This window comes from Catharus ustulatus, chromosome Z (assembly GCF_009819885.2).
Source record: "Catharus ustulatus isolate bCatUst1 chromosome Z, bCatUst1.pri.v2, whole genome shotgun sequence".
In the NCBI taxonomy this organism is placed as follows: domain Eukaryota; kingdom Metazoa; phylum Chordata; class Aves; order Passeriformes; family Turdidae; genus Catharus; species Catharus ustulatus.
The window spans coordinates 59,079,568-59,100,599 of NC_046262.2; the positions used below are offsets into that span (position 1 = coordinate 59,079,568).

At 44.9% G+C, this 21,032-nt stretch overlaps 2 protein-coding genes across 3 annotated transcripts in view; one reads left to right on the plus strand and one right to left on the minus strand.

Moving 5' to 3' along the window:
* Positions 1–5,566: 5,566 nt before the first annotated feature.
* TXN (thioredoxin) lies at positions 5,567–15,416 on the minus strand. Its single transcript, XM_033084777.2, has 5 exons — positions 15,232–15,416; positions 9,477–9,581; positions 8,062–8,121; positions 7,208–7,273; positions 5,567–5,788 (listed from the first exon to the last, which is right to left on the minus strand). Exons 1-5 carry the CDS (start codon positions 15,253–15,255, stop codon positions 5,726–5,728), a joined length of 318 nt encoding a protein of 105 aa, XP_032940668.1. The 5' UTR covers positions 15,256–15,416; the 3' UTR covers positions 5,567–5,725.
* A 125-nt stretch (positions 15,417–15,541) lies between these two features.
* Positions 15,542–21,032, plus strand: part of LOC117010411 — a 59,733-nt gene continuing 54,242 nt past the window's right edge. Inside the window, exons 1-3 of one of the 2 annotated variants that reach the window (XM_033084850.1) lie at positions 15,542–16,144; positions 16,434–16,494; positions 16,898–17,352. In XM_033084850.1, the coding sequence (XP_032940741.1) occupies positions 15,646–16,144; positions 16,434–16,494; positions 16,898–16,991 (654 nt within the window). In that variant the 5' untranslated portion in view covers positions 15,542–15,645 and the 3' untranslated portion in view covers positions 16,992–17,352. Of the gene's footprint in view, positions 16,145–16,433; positions 16,495–16,897; positions 17,353–21,032 lie in introns of those variants that run through there. The other variant, XM_033084851.1, reaches the window with a different exon arrangement.

A 21,032-nucleotide genomic window follows, 5' to 3' on the forward strand; every position in this document is an offset into this window, starting at 1 on the left:
GAACTTAGTATGCATTCAGATGCACTGAGTAGAGGTGTGCTGTTGTGTGGTGGCTTTTTATTGTGGAATTTTCAGAGGGCTTTCAAGTCCTAAAATACTGAATTGTTTTAAGTCCAGCGAGTTAATGATCTCTTGTTTCAAGTAGAGTGATGATTGGGAAATGAATTAATAATAGCCACATGGAGTTCCTGTCTCTTGGTCAGAACTGCAGAAAGATTTGTCAGAATAATCCTGGCTCAGCTGTTTCCTCCTAAAATACTGGTCTGTACTACTACTGTGTGTAGATTTTATGTTTCATAAATAGCAGTTGATTTTACAAGGCTGTTTAACCACGAAAATATAATGTTTCTGTGTAAAACAAACACCACACACCTCTGAACTTCCCTGGGGAGTATAGCTATATCCTCCTGAAAATTCAATTCAATTTTCTGTTACACATCAGGAACACTGCCACCACATTAATAATGACAGTTATATCCCTCATTGTCTTGACACTGTCTGTAGGTCTTGCAGTAGTTTCTTACTGTGAGCTTTGTTGTCCTCAGAGTTGTAAGTTTGTGGAACAATACCTGGATTTTTCCACATATTGAAAATAAAAAGGAAATACTAAAAATTTAGGGGTTTTTTTCTTGTGGCAGTGGCATAAGGCAGAACGAAGGTCTCTGTTTCCCCCTGCTGGTAAAGCAAGCTAAGCCTGTGAGTACAGCCAGGGTAATGAAGTTAGCTACGTGCCAACGCCCAGCCTAGAATAAAGATGCAGCAGTGTGTTGCTGGGATTGGCTTTTCTGCCAGTATACACGGCTCTATGTGTTTTTAGGGTCAGAGCAAGGGTAGTACCATGCAGGCAGTCCAGCCTGTCCTCTGACAGTTGCACAGGGCCTGTGAGTGGCAAACACTGCCAGGCCCACCCCCGCAACATTATCACTCTACAGCTGAGCTTAAAGGCTTTCTGGGAAAGGGTGAGCTCTAGTGGTCCCACGGGCAGTCAGAAAGTGTTGCAAGGGCTTGCCTTGGGCTAGGTTAGCTGAGCAGTTCTCCACTGCATGTGTTTGCAAAGGTGGAAAGGGTGTCAGCTCTGCTTAGGGTGCCCTGGCCATTCTTCAATCACCTTGCAGCTGTGGCTATCTGATACTCATCTCTAGTCTTTTTCTGCTGCTTTTCTCCAGTCCACATGGCCACTGCATTAGTTACACTTTACTAGTAGGGTGGCAGAGGGATTCTTGAGACTTTATTATCCCAATTAACTGAGGATGTAATATATGAGAGGAAGAGGGAGAGTTTATTTAATCTTAAATGTAAACAGCTGTAGGCTTCATAATTCGTTGGCTAAATAACTCTTCATTTATACTTACCATTATTTCTAGAGTAGTGGTTTATCTGCTTAATGCCTTATGCCTGTCCTTACAAAATGAAGCAGTCTCTAGAACTGTTCCAGGCTCATAAATATCCAACTTTTGTCTCTCATTCCTAGGCAATGTCAAGCTGGGGCTGGCAGTAATAACTTGTCTGAGCTCAGGACATAATGGGTACCTTCCTTGAGGAGTTCACCATGGCCTGCCACACCAAAGGAAGCACTGGAAATTGTTCCAAAGGGCCGTGGGTTGTTGAAATCAGGGAGTTATCCCTGGAATGCATTGCGGCCCTGATGAGCTTCTGTCATGGTCCCCCCGGGGTCGCTGCCCACAGGGGAGGAGGGGTCATGAGGCTAAAGCTCTTCCTCCCCTTCCTTCCCCTTTGGACTTCACCACCTCCTGGAGTCTCTCTACGTATCTGTCACATGCATGACAAATGCTCCAATTCCTGTAAGCTAGGCAGATGGTGCCCCCAGGGTAGTAGAAGCCCACAGTCCCCCATGCATTCCCCTCCAGCCCATTGCCTCAAGGTACAACCATCACCCCAGTACTGTCAGAAAGGTACAAGCACAAGGCATTCCCAGACCCTTCCTATGCATACACATGTGTATAAACCCCACCGACAGCCGTGGCCACCTTGTGGCGATCTGCATGTCACAAGCTTGCATTTGGCAGCTGCAGGTAGAAATAGAACTTCATGCAGCTCCCATGCCTCTCTCACCTTGTCTGTCTACAAACCTGGACCATAGAAGGAAAAACTGCATTTCAGGTGGATGTCCTTCTCCACCAGCTCCTCAGATTTTTTTCAAATTCCTCAAACTTACCAAGGTTTTGTTACTGGAGAGGCTGCAGGGGTGGCTTCTGGTGAGGACCAGAAGCTGCCACCACATCAGACAGAACCACTGACAGCCAGCTCCAAAAGGGACTTTACTCATGGCCAAAGCCCTTGGTGATATCAGAGTTTAAATGAAAGCTCTAAACTATAACGGCAGGGAGAAAGGAATAAGAGTGCATAAGAAAAAGCATATTGTAAGACACCTTTACCAGATCAGACTCTCCCACCCTTCACTAAGGGTCAGGGACCAGCACAACAGAGTTAATCCAGCAAGGATTTCAACAGTATGCTCCTCAAGCCAATTCCTTTTGTGGCTGAAAGCTGCATGTCAACAGAGCACAATACAGAGGAAAAAAAGTATGTTTGCATCAGTGAAAAAATAAAAGTAATTTTGTAGCTTGGTAGATCCAGCTAGTTTTGATGTATGAACAGTCAAGGAATTAAACATTAAAATTATTACCAATACTCCTACAGGAATTATTCCAGAGGGGAATCAAAGTCTAACTTCATTCAGGTCAAGGAAAGAATGGAAGGCAGATGGCTAGCTGGAGTTGAAGTTCAGTTGACTGCTGCAAGAGGTCAAAGAGACATGTGGATTGTTAAGCACCTTACATGCATGACATACACTTCCAAGTGCACAACAGCCCTTTCAGAACACCTGGATGGAGGTAAGGAGTGTCACTATTCCACTGCAATTTGATCACTGCACAGTTCACTTGTCCACTCACTGTGACCCCTTGGCCCTTCCTTTCATGTTAGTTAGTCCTCTCTCATTAAGCCTAATTATTCCAGCTATGTGTTTTAATTGCTGTACTCAAGGAAGTACTTCTCTTCCTGTTCGCCAGCCCATTATAAGCAAGCTATGTAACAGGCCTGCAGACAAATACATCTTGTTTTTCTTGTTTGACAGCAAGGCACAGATCCCAGCTATTTCATAGCCAAATGACACAGACTACAGTCATTGCCTGAGGTGAGAACTTCTTCCTGAAACCCTTATTCCCAGAAGAAACTTCGATGTTGTTTTTTCTCTGCCACATACATCAAGTCTAGCAAAGTTCAAGTTCAGTTGGCCATCTACCCACTTCCCTCTTACAGGCATCTTTGCAGATGATTGGATCAAAGCAGCCAATTCTGTTCATGCCAGCAGCAGACCACAGAGTTTAATGAAAGAGTGAATTCTGTGCTACTGCCTGGCATATAGCAATACTCGCCTCACACCTTCACACAAAAAACAAGCAAAAAAAAATGCACCCACTGAGTGCTCTATGAAGTATCATTACTTAATACGCATGGGGGAGGGCATATGGCCCTAGGGTTTAGTAAGGATACTCGTACCTATTATTTGCTGTATCTAGGCTTGTTAAAGACTGAAACACCCAATCCTTGCTTTTTGAAAGATTCAAGCCAGTTATACCCAGAACTAGGTTTCTCTCCTCCCAGTAGGGGCACTTCTGCTCTAGGAACAAAGGCTACTTATATATAACCAGAACAAAGCATAGGCTTTGCTTTCTATCACCTGTAAAAACAAGGACCAGCTACAGTCAAATTCTGGTATAACTGCATTTGAGGACCATGTGTTGTTTCCTTTAAAGGGAAAATTTACCTAACATGGAGATTCTCATTGCATATTCCTCAAAGAGCCAAGCCTTAAAGAACATCTTTCAAATTAGGATATGCAAGTTATTTTCATCACAGTATGCCTACATACCAGTTCTTGGGAGGGGAAGATATTGCAGCACAGGAAGCTGCCCTTTTAAGAACTGATTTGCACTCCTTACTTCAGCACAAGAGGTATACCAGCTATTCTGGTCCTCCCAATCATGACTTGAATTTCCAGTCACTGTCACCTGGATTGTCCAAGGATACTGCAGAGTAGCATTTTATGAAAAAAGGTAAATGAAGTGTTAAGTTAAACTCAGCACCACAGCAATACGCCACTGACTGCACCTTTCCCCCTGCAACAACCTGGTCTAGTCTTGCCTCAGCAGAAATACTGTATGTTGCAGCACACTTCAGTATTATGTCTTAAGGATGAAGTGGGATGCCATGGCCTCTTACTTCATCTGGAACTTTCAGCAGTGATTTTTTAAACCTTTCTTGCTCACAGTTCCACTCAAAGGTACTAAGCAGGCCATGCAGAAACTGCTTTCAGAAGCAATGCTTGTTTGCAGAGTGTGGTGTTCATAGTGCACTCTTGCTACAGCTTCATTTTATTCTCTCCTCATGAGTCTGTCCATGGCACCACTTGAGGGAGTGGTTTCCCACTTACCTTTGAACAATTCAAACACAGCTGCATGTCTCCTAGTCAAATAGGTAGAGCTACATGGAAAATATTTCCCATATTCTTGTATAATCACAGCTTAGAACTTATATCCAAGAAAAGCCTTGATGGCTCATCCTCAAGTAAAGGGTGGGGCCACTTCTTGGACTAGAAAAATCTTGTTTCAAATTTGGAACACATACATTAAGCTGTTCAAGGCCCCAGTCCTCCAGAGCCATCAAAAAACTAGCACATGCTTGTAAAGTGAGTGTAAGGCTGAGTCATGGGTGAGTTCCCTACCAAGACAAGAGGCTCACTCATTCCACATTGTCTGCATATGCAACAGGAAGTCCAGCAGCACAGCTCACTTAAGCTGTACCCACTGCCAACTACAGCCCTGCTCCCTTCTTTGAGTTCTTATATGGGACCACATCCAAGCCAGCAGGGAAGCCATTTTGACACAGTGGAGAAAAAAAACACTGTTCCCTTTGGTTACAGTGTCAAGAGTGGCCGGTATAAAAAAGGCTGGCAGGTCAGCATTCATCTAGACAGCCTGATCCAGGACTGGAGAACCAGAATCCAGTTTACTGCCCAACCCAGTGTCAAATGTGTTCTAAGAACACAACAGTGCATATGAAAATTACAAGAGTATATAAATCTAAAATTCTCTTGACCTTAAGACACTACAAGTTTTACTTCTTAGAACAAAGCAGTCCAACTCAGACTAAACACACTTTTTTACTAATAGAACCAGAAGGTACACATACCAATGGCAAGGCAAATTGGAAAGGCAAAAAGACAGCAAGTACCTTGCACTTCCATGGTAGGATTGATATTATGCTCTGGAAGGACAAGTCTTAGATTTGAAGTCTAAAATGCAGCTTGAAACATTTCATAAATCTTTTAACTAAACAGAAGTAACAGAAGAAAGAACTATCCCACTCAGTGACTACCCTGTTTTCTCCAACTCCTCTTTCTGTATTTGTAAACCAGATTACAGCCTGTTGACTACCATCTGAATAGGGTGGCAGCAGACTCTACTCCTTTAACACAGCAAAACCTGACACTCTGACATTATGAAATTAATATTTTTGTTAAACACATAGCAATATCCAAAAGTGAAGAGTTTATACTTTATTGTACTCATATACATGGACCGAGAAGATAGTTTGCACCATTTAATCTAGCTAGCTTGTTTAGGTTTCTTTTTAAAGTAGAAAAGTTGCAGGCTGTAATTTAGCCAAAGCACTCATGCTTCAATGTCTTCATGACCGGAGATTAGACTAGACTTTTAATGGTCTCTTCCAGCTTCTCTTTATTGGCCCCAGAGAACTCCTGCACCTGTAACGAGAGATCAGTTTTTAGAATTCTTGCATTCAGTGCTTCTTAACATTAGTTGCATAGCATCCAGTCACATACACACCTATTCAACTCTGCTAAAAACTAAAACTTTTCCCTCAAAATAGGGAGCATTTTGCAGATGTTCATGTATTTACTTCCCACTCAAATCAACTCATGCAAAAGTTGAGACAGACTATCAAAATTCACTTCCAGACTACCATTGGTCCTGAATCAATATCATGTAAAACTCAGAAAGAAGCTTGAAGAGACTCTGAAGGTCCCCACGTATCAGAGACAGATCAAAGTCATCTTGAGTTGGTCAGGACCCTACCAATCAAATTCTGGAAGGACTGTTCAAATGACCTACTCCTGTGCCTGGCTTCTCCTGTGAAAACTGTTCTTGTAACTTACAGGGCAGAAAGATAGAGGTAGCATTCATCTGCTGTCTCAAGAACAGCAGCTCTGTCCTTCTGCATCCACAGGGATGAAAGGTACAGAGCAAGACTACAACACAGACCATGAAAATGATTGCTTGATACAGAAAGCCACAAACTGACTGTCACACTGTAATCATAATTCTTCCAACAACATCATGAAGTTGCAGAAGTTCACCCTGACGGAACTGTCAAAGGTTCATACCGACCCCATACTGAACTGAAAGTCATCCTACATGTGACACTCTACTATCCAAGCGCAATTCCATCATATTCAGCTATGAAACTTACACCCAAGCATTGTTTTCTTCCAGAAAAGCCTACCTTCAGCTTGCTTAGCAAACTAAAAGCTCAAGACAACACATTCAGCTCAGCAAGTTCAGGCAGAGAGCTGCTCAAACTATCCTGCACAGGCAGCCCACTGTGCTGTCAGAGCACAATCTGCATGCAATCTCATCTTATCTCTTGGCAGAGCAGATACAAGATGTTTGTTCAGTCCTCTAACAGGGACAGGACCATCACTTCAAAGATTATACAGCTTCTCTGTGAAATAAACTAAACATCTGTTGTACTCAAACAGGTTAGAGACTTTTGTTTGGGTGAGATTCCATAGGCACCTATTAGTCACGTCTCTGCTTGAACACAAGCTGCATCCAGAACAAACACTGCCCAAGTAAAAATCAGGGTGCCAGGAAGATAGACCAGCAGTCTTAACACAGACATCTCACCCCACTAACTCTCATGAAACCACCTGTAAGATTGACCTGTAACTCAGTTCACTACCTGTGAACAACACAGTTTGCATCACCAGTTAACTGCTGGTTACATTTGCTGCAGTACCAAGATGAACACTCTCAGGAGTGTCTTAATGCTAGTGGTACCATAGAGACATAATCAAGAGAAAGTAGATTAAGTAGTCCAACACTCCCAATCTTCTTTCAAGTGTTTAGCTTGCCTGCTCCAGTTCCAAAAAGTCAGAACCTACCTTCTTTCCATTCTTGTAGAACTGGAACGTTGGCATGCACTTCACATCACAGTGTGAAGCAACATCCTGTAAGAGACAAAAAACCATCTTCAACTGGGCATATTCTTAAGGATGCTAAATTTAGAATTCACTCTAGCTGACTTCTGTTTAGCTGACAGGATCAAGATAAAACAAAAGTGCTTCTTCTAGTCCATCTCCAGTAAAACCAGTGCAGTGTTAACATCTTCCTGAAGTAAGCCTTAAAGATCCCTTCTTCAGCATTTAATTCATGCAATAGCAAAAATCTTAACCCATACTCTGTGTTTGGAAAAAAAACCAACAGACTTCTGCATCAAAACACATGTCTGCTTGTAAGACTCAAGAACCCCATGGCAACTCTTGGGCTTCCATGTGGTATTTTTCAGTACTAATTTGACAATGCTGAAACTGCAATACAGCAGACATTTTACTGCACTTAATTCAAGACCTAATTTAATTTTTAATGAAAGAGGAAACAGTGCCAAGAGCAGTGGAGGGACCAGACAGATCAGTAGGTTGTGAACCATTAGGTTTAAGGAAGACTGCATCAAAGCAGCTTAAGACCTTAGACTAATGCTCCCTCCCAAAGTAAAGGGTCAGTGCTTCCAAGTTATCTGACCATATGATGCCACAGGACTTCAAGTGTGCTGATAACCAAGGCAGTTTGCTCTGTTCAGGGGTTCCCTAAAAAAAAATAAATCATTCTTTCCAGCTAAATCCCTGTTCAAGTTCAAATAAACTCTTTTTTCAGTATGTGTGAAGACATTTTGAATTCTTGTCTGTCACTTGTGTGGAAGTCCTTAGCTGTCCTCCCTTAGCACCGCCCCAGACCTTACCTGGGCATCATCCACATCGATTTCTATGAACACCACATTGTCATACTTCTCACATAAACTCTAGAACGAAACAAAAAGAACTATGCAGTTACAGTGCTCCAGGAAAGTTTCCTGAAAAGATGCATTCCTATAAATTGAAAGGCTAGTGCTGCTTAAATTGCTAGTGAAGCACCCTTTGTTATCTTGAAGCAGCTATTTTACTATCAGAGCAAAAATACTCTGTTCTCCAGCCAACTGTTTCTGGAGAAGTCTTTGGAAACATGCTCTCTCCAGAAAGACTCAAACATCTCAAGACATAGGTGGAAGGCCTTCTCTTGCAGCCTTCAGCTGATAACCAAAAGGTGCTACAGCTTCTCATACCTTACCAGGAGATAACACGGCCACCTAAAAACAGCTGGAGGATTTATATTAACCATGTACAGAAGGACAAGCATGTTTCCTCTTTGTGTCCCACCACCTGATGGAATGCAACTGAGATGCATGCAACAGGACAAATACAGGGCAAAAGCTAAACTTCAGATTAGTTCCCAGCTATATCAGTAGTCAGTCTATTTCAATTGGTAGTCTTAAAAATAGATACTTCTGCAACTTCTCACTTTTCTAGAAAATGCCAGCAATCACATAAAGCCAAAGGAATTTTCCTGTGTACAGTAATTTCACGAATACAAGCCGCACCAATTTGACGAAGATTTTGCTCTTAAACCGGAAATGCGGCTAATACTCAGGAGCGGCCAATATGTGAACAATTTTCTGACATTTACAACCTCAGAAGAGCCAGCCAGAGTGTCAAGCCGAGCTGCTGCAAAGTCGGCATTTTGCGATTGTTACAAATTGCTACTCTGTTGCACCGCGGGTGGAGCCTGGCTGCCTGCAGGCAGCACGGGGGGCGGGGAGAGAGGTGGGAGAGCTCCCTCCTTCCCTCCTCTGCCGCAGCCCTGGGGAGAGATGGGGGGGCCCCACGCCGCCATTGCCGCGGCCCGGGGAGGAGGGGGGGGACCCGGGCCGCCCCTGCCGCGGCTCTGGGAGGCGGCGGGGGGCTCCGTCCCTGCCTGCCACCACAGGGCAGCGCTGGGCCGTGGTGACCAAGCCCAGTGGCCCCGCCGAGCGGCAGCACTGGGCTGGGCTACCTGGCCCCGTCAGCAGCCCCTAGCGGGCCAAGCCTGCACAGCCTTAGCTGAGTCAGTAAACCCCACCCTGGCGCCGTTCTGTTACTATTTGGCAACTTTGTTGCACGCGGGTCCTCGCTGCGAACGACAGAGCGGCTTATTTATGGACAAAAAATGAAATATTTGCCAACACCCAGAGATGCGGCTTATACTCAGTGCGGCTTGTAGTCGTGAATTTACTGTAATTGTGAAGCAACACAAACATTTATATACAATTTAATGCAGAAATAAACCAGAAAAACTACTTACATGGAAAAAAGGCTTGATCATTTTGCATGGTCCACACCATGTGGCAGAGAAATCAACTACTATAAGCTTCTCACCAGCAGATTTCAGTTCTGCCTCAAATTCAACCTACAGAAAAAAAAATTAAACACATTGATGATTTTCCTCCTCCTTTTCTAAATTGTGTAAGACTAACCACAATGCTGGGTTGCTCTCAGACCTAACACACTAATCATTATGGCAAGTCTTAAACACTTAACTGGGTAATTTGTACCATCATGTAAGTGCTTCAGTATGAAGCACTTGTTTTCATTGGTGCTAGCAGCAGTCAGTGTCTTATGACTTACCAATTAGAAAACACCCACAAAGCTCAGTCAAACTCCCTGAATTGTGGAAACAAACTAGAAATTGTCTAGTTGTGATGCTCAACTCTGACAGCTCTGTGTTATCCCCAAAATAGAGATTTTTATAATCCATATTCTCACTTCTGTCTTGGTAGTAAGAAAGACTTTCCTCTGCAGAATTTGAAAACAACAGATACAAACCTTTGTATGGGCCTCCACTCTGGTGACTTTTCCAATCAATGGCTAACATTAAAATAATTTGAAACATGTTTTTGAAGGCAACCTCATAGGATAGTTATTTTGCCAAGAGAACCCATGTTTGACATCATTAGCCAAAGCAATGCTACACATACAGACTACACAAGTAAACACCCAATACTTATTCAGAGTCTATGAGTGTGTGTGTTGTACTTAGTCACACAAATCATCTCTGGACAATATTTCTTCGAACTAAACATCCCTACATGCCATTACTCATTTTTGCTTGTCAAAAGTGAATGCTTTAGTAGAACTGAAAAACATTAAAAGCAAATATCTAGCATGCTAGCAAAAAGTAAGCAAATATTTCAGGCAGAAGCAGAAAGTGCTGATCATCTACTTCCTGACACTGTCTTTGTGAAAGAAACTACAAGCCACTTCAATAATTCTCAACTTTGTTTACTTGGCAATCAAGCTTCAGGAGAGCTGCTAGCACAAACTTCAAAAGATAGCTGATAGCTTTAGTCCCCGCCAGCTTAATGGAGTAAAGCACTGGAGTCCTGTCAGCAACAGCTGACTGAAAGCAGTATGGTTACTGCCAGATGTACACAGGGGTTGGGTTTTGCAGTGCAGGACTTAACTAATTCATAGCTGCTTCTGCAATAACCCACAATAAATTGCAACTCAACTCTAGTAAGCTAAAGAATGTCAAGGAGGTGGGGAGACAGAAGTCAAACTGGACATGAATATATTTAAACAAGCAAAGTATAAGTACACTTATGTACATATAATCCTATGTGAAACTCTTCACAGCTTCCTGTAACTTCAAATACACTCAGCATTACATCTTCCTGTTAACAGAAGTTTTCCCTCCCCACATAGCTCTCTTCAGAGACACAGCATCCATGCTGTTTTTTCCATCCTTGCATCTTGGACAGTCAGTCTATTCTGCTAGAGGATCAGTAGTAACACTCCAACCACTCTCATTTTTGAAAGAGATAGGAACAGCTAAGTTTTCCCATCTCCCTACATTCCCCTACTCCTGCACTAACATAGGCATCCTGCACCCACTCCCACCAAAAATGTTTAATATCCCTGTACACAGCAATCCATGCTTGCTGCTCTCTCCCAGTACTTATACCATCAGCTCCTCAGTCAAGCCTCACTCCTTTTGGCCTTGAAATCCTACTGCTAATTTTTAGTACAGCTTCTCAGACCTCTGCACTGTAACATGACCACTCTATTAATTCCACTTTCCACAGCTGCCAGTTACATCATCCTTTTTTAACCCCTATGTCACCTTTCCAACTACATAATTACTGTATTCTGCAAATGGAAGCCCAGCCCTGGAATGCATTCATCATATTGTCACACACCTCAGGTTTGCTATCACACAGAACAAAGGGAAAGTGGGACAGCATCATAATTACAGCTGGTCACCACTGGCGACCTGGTCCTGACTATAAATCAAGTGTTACCCTGCAAATCATCTCTACTATCAGCCAAAATTGCTGCAGTGAAAAGAGATGCTGGGTCCAAAGATGTTACCCTGCAAGTTAAAAAGATACCAAACTAGTGAGAAGTTCTGAAAGTTTTTCTAGTGAGCTCAATTTCCCTGGAGGAAGACAGTAGCACAAACAAAACAAAAAACAAGCTGCACGACCTGTCTGATTGACCTAGCTGACTTTCATGTTAACTGTAAAGTAACAAGGTTTTTTATAAAAAACTAAATAATCTCTGTTACCAGAAGGGGAGCCTCCTATCACAAGACTATTCTGTCATGCTTTGAAAAGATCTTACAGCTTGGTTAAACAGGATTTTCTCCAGGTAGCAGCTCACTGGGGGAAGCTCAGCATGCTGGTCAATATTGTTTGTTCTTTGTGGTGGTGTGGGTTTTTTTGTTGTTATTGATTTTGGTTTTTTCTTAAATATGTAACTACAACCTCCCTGAGCACACACAAGACCTCATTTTACTTGTATTTCTGTCCAACAGAAAAGGGCGTGCTACCTTCAACAAATACATTGGCAGTAGGTATCTGCTCCCAAGGGCCAAGTAAGAAGGTCTAATAATGAAAGCCTCTAGTGCCTCAGAGGTTCCCAGCACCAGGTTGTGCTTCAAAACCGAGGCTGCTGGCCACAAATGGTGCTGAAAGGAGTCTGCTGCTCTCAGCAACAGATAATATAGGTCCACAATATCTGGCAGATTTGATTAAAGCTTGGTTGTAAACATTATTTTCAACACATATCAAGTCACCCTTGAACTTGCCCAGTCATGTAATTTAGTGGAGACTTTTAAATTCAGAAGTTAGCCTAAACATACCAAAGGTTCAACTGCCTAAACTCCATAGGACACACCACTTCTAAAATTATCACTTGTAGCAAAAGGTGCAACTTTCCAGCATTTTCTTTAACTCAAATAACAAGAGAGACAGCGAGAATGAAGAGGAAAGCTTTGGCAGCACTAGCTTTTTAAGTTTATACGCCCCATTAGCTTCAGCTATAAAAGGCAATATGTCCCATAGTCAAACCTTCTTACAAATTACACTAGTTACTCATCTGAAGGCCACTACAAAACGACCAAAATACTGCTCCTTCTGTGCTACAGTAGGTACTACCCAGGGATCAGTCAAGCATCCTGAAAATAGCCACTCTTCAGAAGCTAGTCTGTATCTGAAGATGTGTGCAGGGTGAAGGACCAGATCTAGCTTGCTCTCACTCATAGAAGCTCTTGCAGACAGCGCAAGAATGGGTTTTCCCCTTTGTATCAGAGAAGAATACAAACTTGCTTTACTGAAAACCAGAGTTAATCCAGAAATCCCAACTGCACTGTGCTTGAATACTCTGGATGTCACTGACGTTAAAATGCAGTTGTCAGCATGACTATTGAGTCCACACTTTCCGTGAACCAGTAACAAAAGTTTGCTTTAACTACAATTTAACCACAGCAGACTATTAAACAATGTTCATAGCTATGAGGATAGTGGAAGTTTGGCTAGAACAGGCTCTTTCTCCAGAGCCAAGTTTGACTTTCCATGTTTAATCTGTTCCTGTAACAAAAACCTCGAACTTTAACACCAAAAGTTTGCCCCTCCTGTGCCACCATAAACAGAAGGGGGAAGAGATGCAAACAGAACAACAATTTCAGGTTGCTTTCACACACGATTGTCTCTCCATGTCCTGAATGGTAAGGCATTTCGTTCATCTTAAGGAACTTCCTGCATTCACCGGTTTTTGAGCTGTTGTCACAAGTGTTAGTTTGTATATTTATGTATTAGATGTCAACACTTTTGCAGTACAGTGGGAGACACCTGACATGCCTTTCATTTGTAAAGTAAATTGACTGTAGAAGATCACAGGCTAGAAAACAAACTTGGGCGTGTGAGAGACTGGAAATACTGAGGTGTCAAAACATTTTGGGGTGCAAAAGTGTGGGGGAAGGGGCAGGTCGAGCCTTGCTTTGGTGATGCAGCGCACTGTCACACACCCCCAACCCTAGAGCCTGTATCCCAGTGTTCGCCAATCACGGGCACCCTGGAGGCACGAAGTATTTAAGGCCAAACATGCTGCTAGTGTATGTCTTGACCCTACCTCCTCTTGGAATTTCTATCAGCTGAACACCGCTGGGACCCAGCAGTTAGTAGCTACTATGTGCCCTTTTGTACGTCTCTTCTGTCTGTTCTTGGAATTCTTCTAACTCCCTCTTCTCAGAATTTTGGAGTAACTTGAAATCAACAGGCTTAGAGTTCACTACATTGAATGGGCTTAGTTAAACGCTTTGAGAAGCATTTTATGTTGACTGAATGTTGCACTAAACCTTTTGCCAAAGTTCTGATTTTCTAAAGTTGCCAATATTTTTTGTTCTTTTGACCTCTTGAGAATATCTTCTTGGCGTTTCTCCCCTATGTCTAACTCAGGGCACAAAAACAATTGTAAACCCTGTTAGAGACCTTTCTGAGTGACTTTTATGGGGCCTTACAGGATGCCCCAAAACAAGATCAAACTGACACTTGCACCAAACTTCAAGTTCAAAAGGTGAGACTAGCCCGACAGGATTTTTTCCTGAAATGAAGAACTTGCTAGATTTGCACGGGGAATATTCTTTGAGACTTGAGTTCCTAAGTTACAGCTAACAAATACTCTGTTGTTATCTATCAACCACATCAGCTGCTGCGCACAAGACCACATGCTATTTCATCACCAGCAGGGTATTCTCCATGTGTTGGTCTAGGCTTACTGCTATTCTGTATCTCAGAGCCACAGATGTGTTAGTATTCACAGAACCATCCAAAGAGTAATGTGCTGCATTAGGGTTGTGAGCATGCCAGACAGCACCATAACAGGGGAAATAGTTCTGATTAAGGAAAATACTGCTGATTAAGCATGGGGAACAGGCTGCAGCAGTTCCTTTCAAGTCAATAATGGCTGAACTTTTCCATGATGTCCTCCCAGAAATGCAACAGAACTTGGGCCAAACTCTAAGAAAGCCACCTGGTCCCCTACAGACCAGCAGTCTATAAGGCAAATCGAGACTGCCAAATTAGGGTACTGTATCACAAAATGAGTTAGGTTGGAAAAGACCTCCAGGATCATCGAGTCCAACCTGTGACCCAACACCACACTGTCAACCACACCATGGCACTCAGTGCCACGTCCAGTTCCCCTTTAAACTTCTGCAGGGACGGTGACTCAACCATCTCTCTGAGAAGCCCATTCCAACGCCTAATCACCCCGTCTTTTCAGAAACTCCAGCTAATGTCCAACCTAAATCTCCCCGATGAAGCTTAAGACTCTCCTCTCCTCCTGTGGCCGTAGTACTCTGCTATCCGCTTGAGCAACGAAACCTTTTCCTTAAGACTTTAAAGTGCGATGACCAACGACGTGCCGTAAGGTGAAATTGCATCACCTCCCTGCTCGCCCCGAGCGCCCCAAGCCTCAGGTCGTGCAGTCATTTGTTCCCTCCCTATGGTCCGACCGAGCCCTCCGCGCGGCTTCCCCGTTCCCGCCGCATGGCTGAAGCAGGCTCCGCCTGCCCGGGTAGCACACGGGCTCGCACCCGCCATCTCCAGCAGGTCAAAGTTGCTCGGGTGTGCCGGGCAGCCCGAGCAGGGTCCCCCGCCTGCCAGGCTGCCCCGGGCAGCGCTCCCTCCCCGTTCTCCCGCCCGCCGGCGAGTGATGCTCGTCCCGCCGCCCGCCCCTCTCACGGCCAAAGACATGGCCGCCTCGCCCATCCAACTCACCAGGTTGCCCACGATCTTCACCATGGCGGCGACGGCTGGGAAAGGAGTGCGGGTGGTGTAAAGACAAGAAATCAAGGGCTACGTCCCTTGGCTCAGCTCGGCTCCCTCCTTCGCCTCCCGCCGCCCAGCGCTTCTCCCGCGTCGCCCGGGCCGCCCTTTTATCCCCGCCGTCGCGCCGCGCCGCGCATGCGCAGGGCCCGCCCCGCCTCCTGCCCCCCCGCGTGCCCGCCCACGGCGCCGCCGGGCCCGGGGTCGCCGGGGGCCCCTGCTGAGGGGAGGCGGCGAGGGGCGCGCGCCGCGCTGCGCAGCCCCGGCCGGGAGGGGAGAGCGCGTGCCTGCCGGCTGCCGGGGGGAGCCGGCGGCAGCAGCGGCAGAAAGGAAAGCCCAGCAAGGCTGGAAAAGTGCTGTGTAACGATGAGCAGGAAGTGCTCGGCCTACCCCCACCCCCCGCGTGCCCCCGCGGAGCGGCTGTGTCTGACGCGGCGCTTTGCTCGCCTTACGAGAAAGGGGGAGCTGGTGTTGCCAGTAATGCGGGGCGGCTGCGAAGCTGGGAGGCGGGAATATATCACGAGAATATTTTTTCCTTTTCCCTTTTTTCGCTTGCTGTTTTCCTTCCGACCACCAAAAGCACGGAGTGGCGCCGTTTCTCCGTGGGATGGGCCTTCCTGCAGCGCAGAAGGCTCAGCGACCCTAGCGGTGCTTGCCCGGCCTAAACACTGGCCTAGCTCCCCTCATGGAGGGACTCAGCCAGGACCAGAAAGGCTCCTCGCGGGAACAACTCAGTCTTCCCATCCGAGGAGACTCTGTGGTGGAACCTTAAGTTCCCATCTATCTTGTTTATTTCTCTGTGTTTTGGAGACATCCTTTGTTTCACCACATGCTGCACCACTGCCCGCCCTGCAGTGCAGAACAGGTCTGCCACAGCTCTCCTCTCCTCCTGTTGGGCTGGTGGGATTTAATGTTGGATTCTGGAGGTAGCTGACTCCAGCTCCCACTGCACTGGGCACGGGAAAGTTTAGATTTTGGGGTATTGGTACCAGGGGTGTCCGAATGGGCTGTTTCTGCAGGTTTTAACTGCTTGGTTACCAGCATGTGAAAGGTTTGAACAGAGGATGGGAAGACTTAGTGCAGGTCCTGGATAAAAGATACACATCTTCCTTAAAAAGAAAAGGAAAACAAAAGACAATTGTGCTTGGATATAGGTACCAACCCATCCCAACAGGATGTGCCCTCATGTGTTCCTCTGCTTGTGGTGAAAACGGAGTAAGTAATTTTTTATTTTGGAAATTTGTTAAGTGTGTAGCCTGCTACAGCAGCAGAACCAGTGAGTTATTTTCTGGCCCTGTGACTGCATCCCCTTTGCTCAACTTCAGTTACTAGACCTCCTGTCTAGCTCTTTCCAGACTTGGTTAGGTTTTGTCTGCCTGAAACACTTTGGATGTGCTCTTCTTGCTTCTTCCCCTGCCTGTTAGATGCTATAAGCATCCCCTTATTTCCTTTGGTAGCATCACTAGAGGAGCCAGGATGTCTGTGGGTGAGAAGCAGCACCATGAAGGCTTGGTGGTTTCTGTTGGCTTTCATATTTCTTCTCGTCCCTGATGCCTTTGTGTCCATGTGCCCTGTAGCTGACAGACACAGCTGGTACATCTGCTCTGTGCTGCTTTAGGGGGAGTGCAGCTGCTGCCACTGGCTCAAGAGAAAGTGGGAATTCCTCATCAGCCAAGGCGCCTTGCTCTACAACCTGCTGCCTGGCAGAGTAAAATAAGAATCCCAGACAACCGTCAAAGTCCAGCTCCTGAATGCTCCACCTCAGCCACACCTCGTATGGCTCTTGCAGAAGCCAGTGCAAGCAAAGGCAGGAAACAGCCTACCTAGATAATAAATTTTTAGGAAAAAGGCTTCCTATAGGCAAGTGTGGGTGGGTAAACCCTGGCTAAACTAGAAGGAGAGAGAGGTGCATCTCTTCTCAGGTGCCATGTGTGGCCGCTTGCCTCCTGCTGTCAAGTCAAGTACAGCCTTAGGCATACAGCAGTTTGAGGTCCAAAATGTTGCTGTAGGATTGTTGTATGGATACCTAAAATAACTGGACTGTAATATAATTCATGTGATCTGTGCTTGATTCTTACACTATAGTAATTACTATGATGACAGCACTTAATAAAAATGGTACAGAAGAATGTGTGTCCTGTGATTGGGGAGGAAAATCTACACATCCAGAAAACATTCCCTGTTTGTTTTTTGTTTTTTGTTTTTTTAAACTGTGGAATGTCTCATTGTTTAGTTCAAAAATTCTGTAGCTGTCCCATGTATACAGTCACTCAACCGTAGAGGCCTCAGCTTCTCAGGTGCCCTCACTCCCACCCACCTTCCTCACAACCACAAATGCAACGTATTTCTCTTCCCCAGGTTGCTGGAGAGTAAATGTTAAAAATGTGCAAGTCGACTGTGGAGAAGTTGAAAATCACTTGAATTTCATGCATCATCAGTCTGCTATATGATGTGTCCAGGAGCCACTGGATAGGATGGTGGGCAATAGATGGCTCTTGGCAAATGTGGGATGGCACAGGATCAGGAGCACTTAAAGACACTCAGGAAGATGTGGTTGGTTGCTTCTGAAAGTCAGAAAATGTGGCCTGAGGAGGGACAGAATGGAAAAGCAATGTAAGCTTCAAAAATCACTCCCTAGATAGTTTATTTTGCAAAAGGTCTGGAGACATAGACAAATACCTGAGCTACCCATGCACTATAAGTATGTATTTGCTACACTCCTTGGATGTGTGGAAAAAGTGTGGGAGAGGAAGTCAGCAGGTCTAAATTTAGGTGCTCTCAAGAGAATTAATCAGTTCCACTTAGGTCTAGGCTAGTTAAAAGGATTATATTTTTGGAGAGTTCATGCTATGCCATGATCCTCACAAACATCCATGTGGGAGTTCAGTTTGCCTTGTTTTAGTCACCTTTAAAGCTCCTGTAATGGAAGGCATCCTTTTTACTTTTTTGGACTTTGCTTGTGCTGATTTCTGTCACCTGTTAGGTGAAAGCAACATGTGGCAGCAGAAGGGAAGAGGTTCACCTGGAGCTGGAGTTGAACTCAGAAGGTGCTCAGGGTCAGAGCTGCAGTACATTTGGGAGGCTGAGCAAATTTCAATTCTTTCTGAGCTGCTGGGAGAGGTGGGAAGTAGGGTGGGAAAGGTGGGCAGCAGTAATCCCTGATTGAATGACCAGTGAAGCAGGTTGTAAATCATGGTGTCCATCTGAATGAATGAACCAGACCTGTGACACCTGGTACTGCTGTGATGCCCTCCAGCTCCACGTGGCTTCCCAGAGCTGTTTACCTGCCTGTAATTTTGAGGCGTTGGAGCCATGAATCTGCTTTCCAGGGCTTGCTTTGTCTTTTTTTCTTTGTGTGCCAGTGCATGTTGGTGGATGGAGGAAATGCCATGGAGAGCCCAAGGTAGGCTGGAGGTCTGCAGCTGGACATCCTGAGTGTGGTGTCACAAAGCATTAACCAAAAACCTGCTCTTGCCAGGCTTTGGACTCCAGCACACAATGTTCCATTTCCTCATAGGTATGCAATGGAGAGTGAGGAAACATGAAAATAAGAGAGAAAAAGAGGGGGAAGAGCAAAGGAAATGGATAAGGAAAAAGAGAGCTGGAAACCAGATCCAGCAGCTTGTGCTAACTTCTTGCAAGTTAAGCTTTCCAAGCTCCCATGAGCATATCTAAGACAAACTTCTGTCTCCTATAACCACTATTAAGTCTCCTGACCACTCAAATATGTCATTCAGTAAAAGGCACAGCTACAAGGATAACGTTACTACAGCCATGGCCCAGATGGCCAGTTGTGTCCAATGTTAAGAAATGGTGCATCTAGTTGCAGGAATGAGGAAGCTGCTAGAGGCAAAAACTCCTGCCATAGCAGCATCAGATTTTACTATAGGAAAGCCAGGTTGTTTGCCAGTGTCTTACAACGGAAATTGAGAGTGTAACACCTGGCCCTGACACTGCAACAGAGCAGCAACCTTTAATTGTACTTTCCCTTTCCTTCCAGCCTGCCCTTCTGGAAGATTTTGGTTTTGTAACTGACCTATTAAGGGTCCAATAAATGTTTAATAATTGGATAGGTGTATTTGGTGTTGTGCCACCATAAGTCACAGAGGAAGCATGCTTCTTTCTCTCTCCCAAATTGATGTACTACAGATGTAATTGCCCAGAATCTTTTGAATGCTTGATGTAGCACGTCTGGTTAAAAATGAGAAGTTGAGTAAAATGTGAGGGGGAAAAAAAGGGGAATGAAGACCTTGGCCACAGTCCATGTCTTCTTACCATGAGGGGATGTTGGCTAACAAAAAATTTACTTCCCTTGCTAATTTTTGTTTCAGTGCTAGTAAGTTCTTCGGATAAAAGAATTTCAAAACACTCCAGAGCTGATGAAGTTGCTGCTTTTGAGACTTGTATTAGAACTTTTCTTTTTTAAAGAAGGTTTATGTGAACTCCTCTGGGTTTATGGGGATTATGTGAACTCATCTGGGTTTATGGCATGTTCCAGGTCTCCAGAGAGGAAGATACCGCAACATGAGGTCTGCAAACATGGAAATGCTCATCTGCACTCTCTGGTATTGAGGCACTTGAATTCTTATGTCATGACAAACCCATGTTGAGTATTTATTTCCCTTAGGTGTCTCAACTCAGTCACCTCCTCCATGATCACCACCTCTGTTCTTCCTGGGGTAGCACAGCAGGCTGGAGCAACCAGACCTGCGTTTTTCCTATGAGGCGTGTTGTGCCTGTTTTCTTCTAGAGAACCGTATCTTTTTTTAGGGATTCCTTTGTTTTCCTAGGGAGTGCTGCTGAATCTGTCTGTACAAAACATCCCCTGCTGCTACTCAGGAGCAACACTCTTTGGGGAGCAGGAGGGTATTACAAGGCTCTTGACCTTGCACAAAGAGGAAAAGAGAATTTCAAGGCTGTGCCAAAGCATGGAGTTGAAATTCAGCACTTTGTGGTTGCTGTGCTTGTGATGAGTATTTGTAGAATGGGAGACCAAGAGACTCCTGGAGAGGAGATGAGGTATTTTTGCTTTTTTGGGACATGTGCATTTTCACAGCTTTTTGTCTGGGAGACTGTCCTGGTTTAGGGCACAGTATTGCCAGAAAAAAAAAATGCGAGAGCTTTTTTCCCAAAATGGAGAGTGAAAATTCCCTCCCTCCCAGTTTACTATAATTTGGAAATTAAGGGTTTCTCAGGCAAAAGGTATGGGTTTAGGAATAACAGTTCTTTACTGATATATCTACAAGACAAACAAGAACAACATCAGCTATGAAAAGATCAATGACAAAACAGAATGAAACTCAGTCTCAGTCTTTTTTCCAGTCAGACGCCCTTCTCCTCCTCACAGTCCCGGTGGAGTGGGGCGGCCTCAGTCGCAGCAGCTGGTGGAGCAGGCAGGCGAGGTGGCAGGGTGGTGCCAGGTGGGAGAAGGGTGAAGGAAAAAACCGCTCACCGTTTGCATCCCGGTTCTCAGCGCTGTTCTCAGAGGAAGCTGTAGCAGTGTTGGAGTGCAGGGCAGGTCCCACCGAGGAGAAAAAGAACCTCTTTCCTCCGCATTCAGGCTGGCAAGGTCGAAAGGACAAAGCAACTTATGGCTATTCATCCCCACCCCTCTTTTTTGTCTTGAGTAATTAGAAACCAGGGAGTTGCCTGGCCAGGTTCCTTTAACATGCTAATGGCAAAAATTTTCTCCACTGAGGGAAAGAGTAAAAACTCCCCCAACCCCCAACAGGGACAGTATCTGCTGATTTGGC

Excerpts from the sequence above, each read along its gene's own strand:
- TXN (XM_033084777.2), bottom strand. The coding sequence starts at position 15,255 with ATGGTGAAGATCGTGGGCAACCTG. Across the intron at positions 9,582-15,231 it reads TGAAGATCGTGGGCAACCTG|GTTGAATTTGAGGCAGAACT; the intron begins GTGAGTTGGATG and ends TTTTTTCTGTAG. Across the intron at positions 5,789-7,207 it reads TCTACAAGAATGGAAAGAAG|GTGCAGGAGTTCTCTGGGGC; the intron begins GTAGGTTCTGAC and ends CTCTCGTTACAG.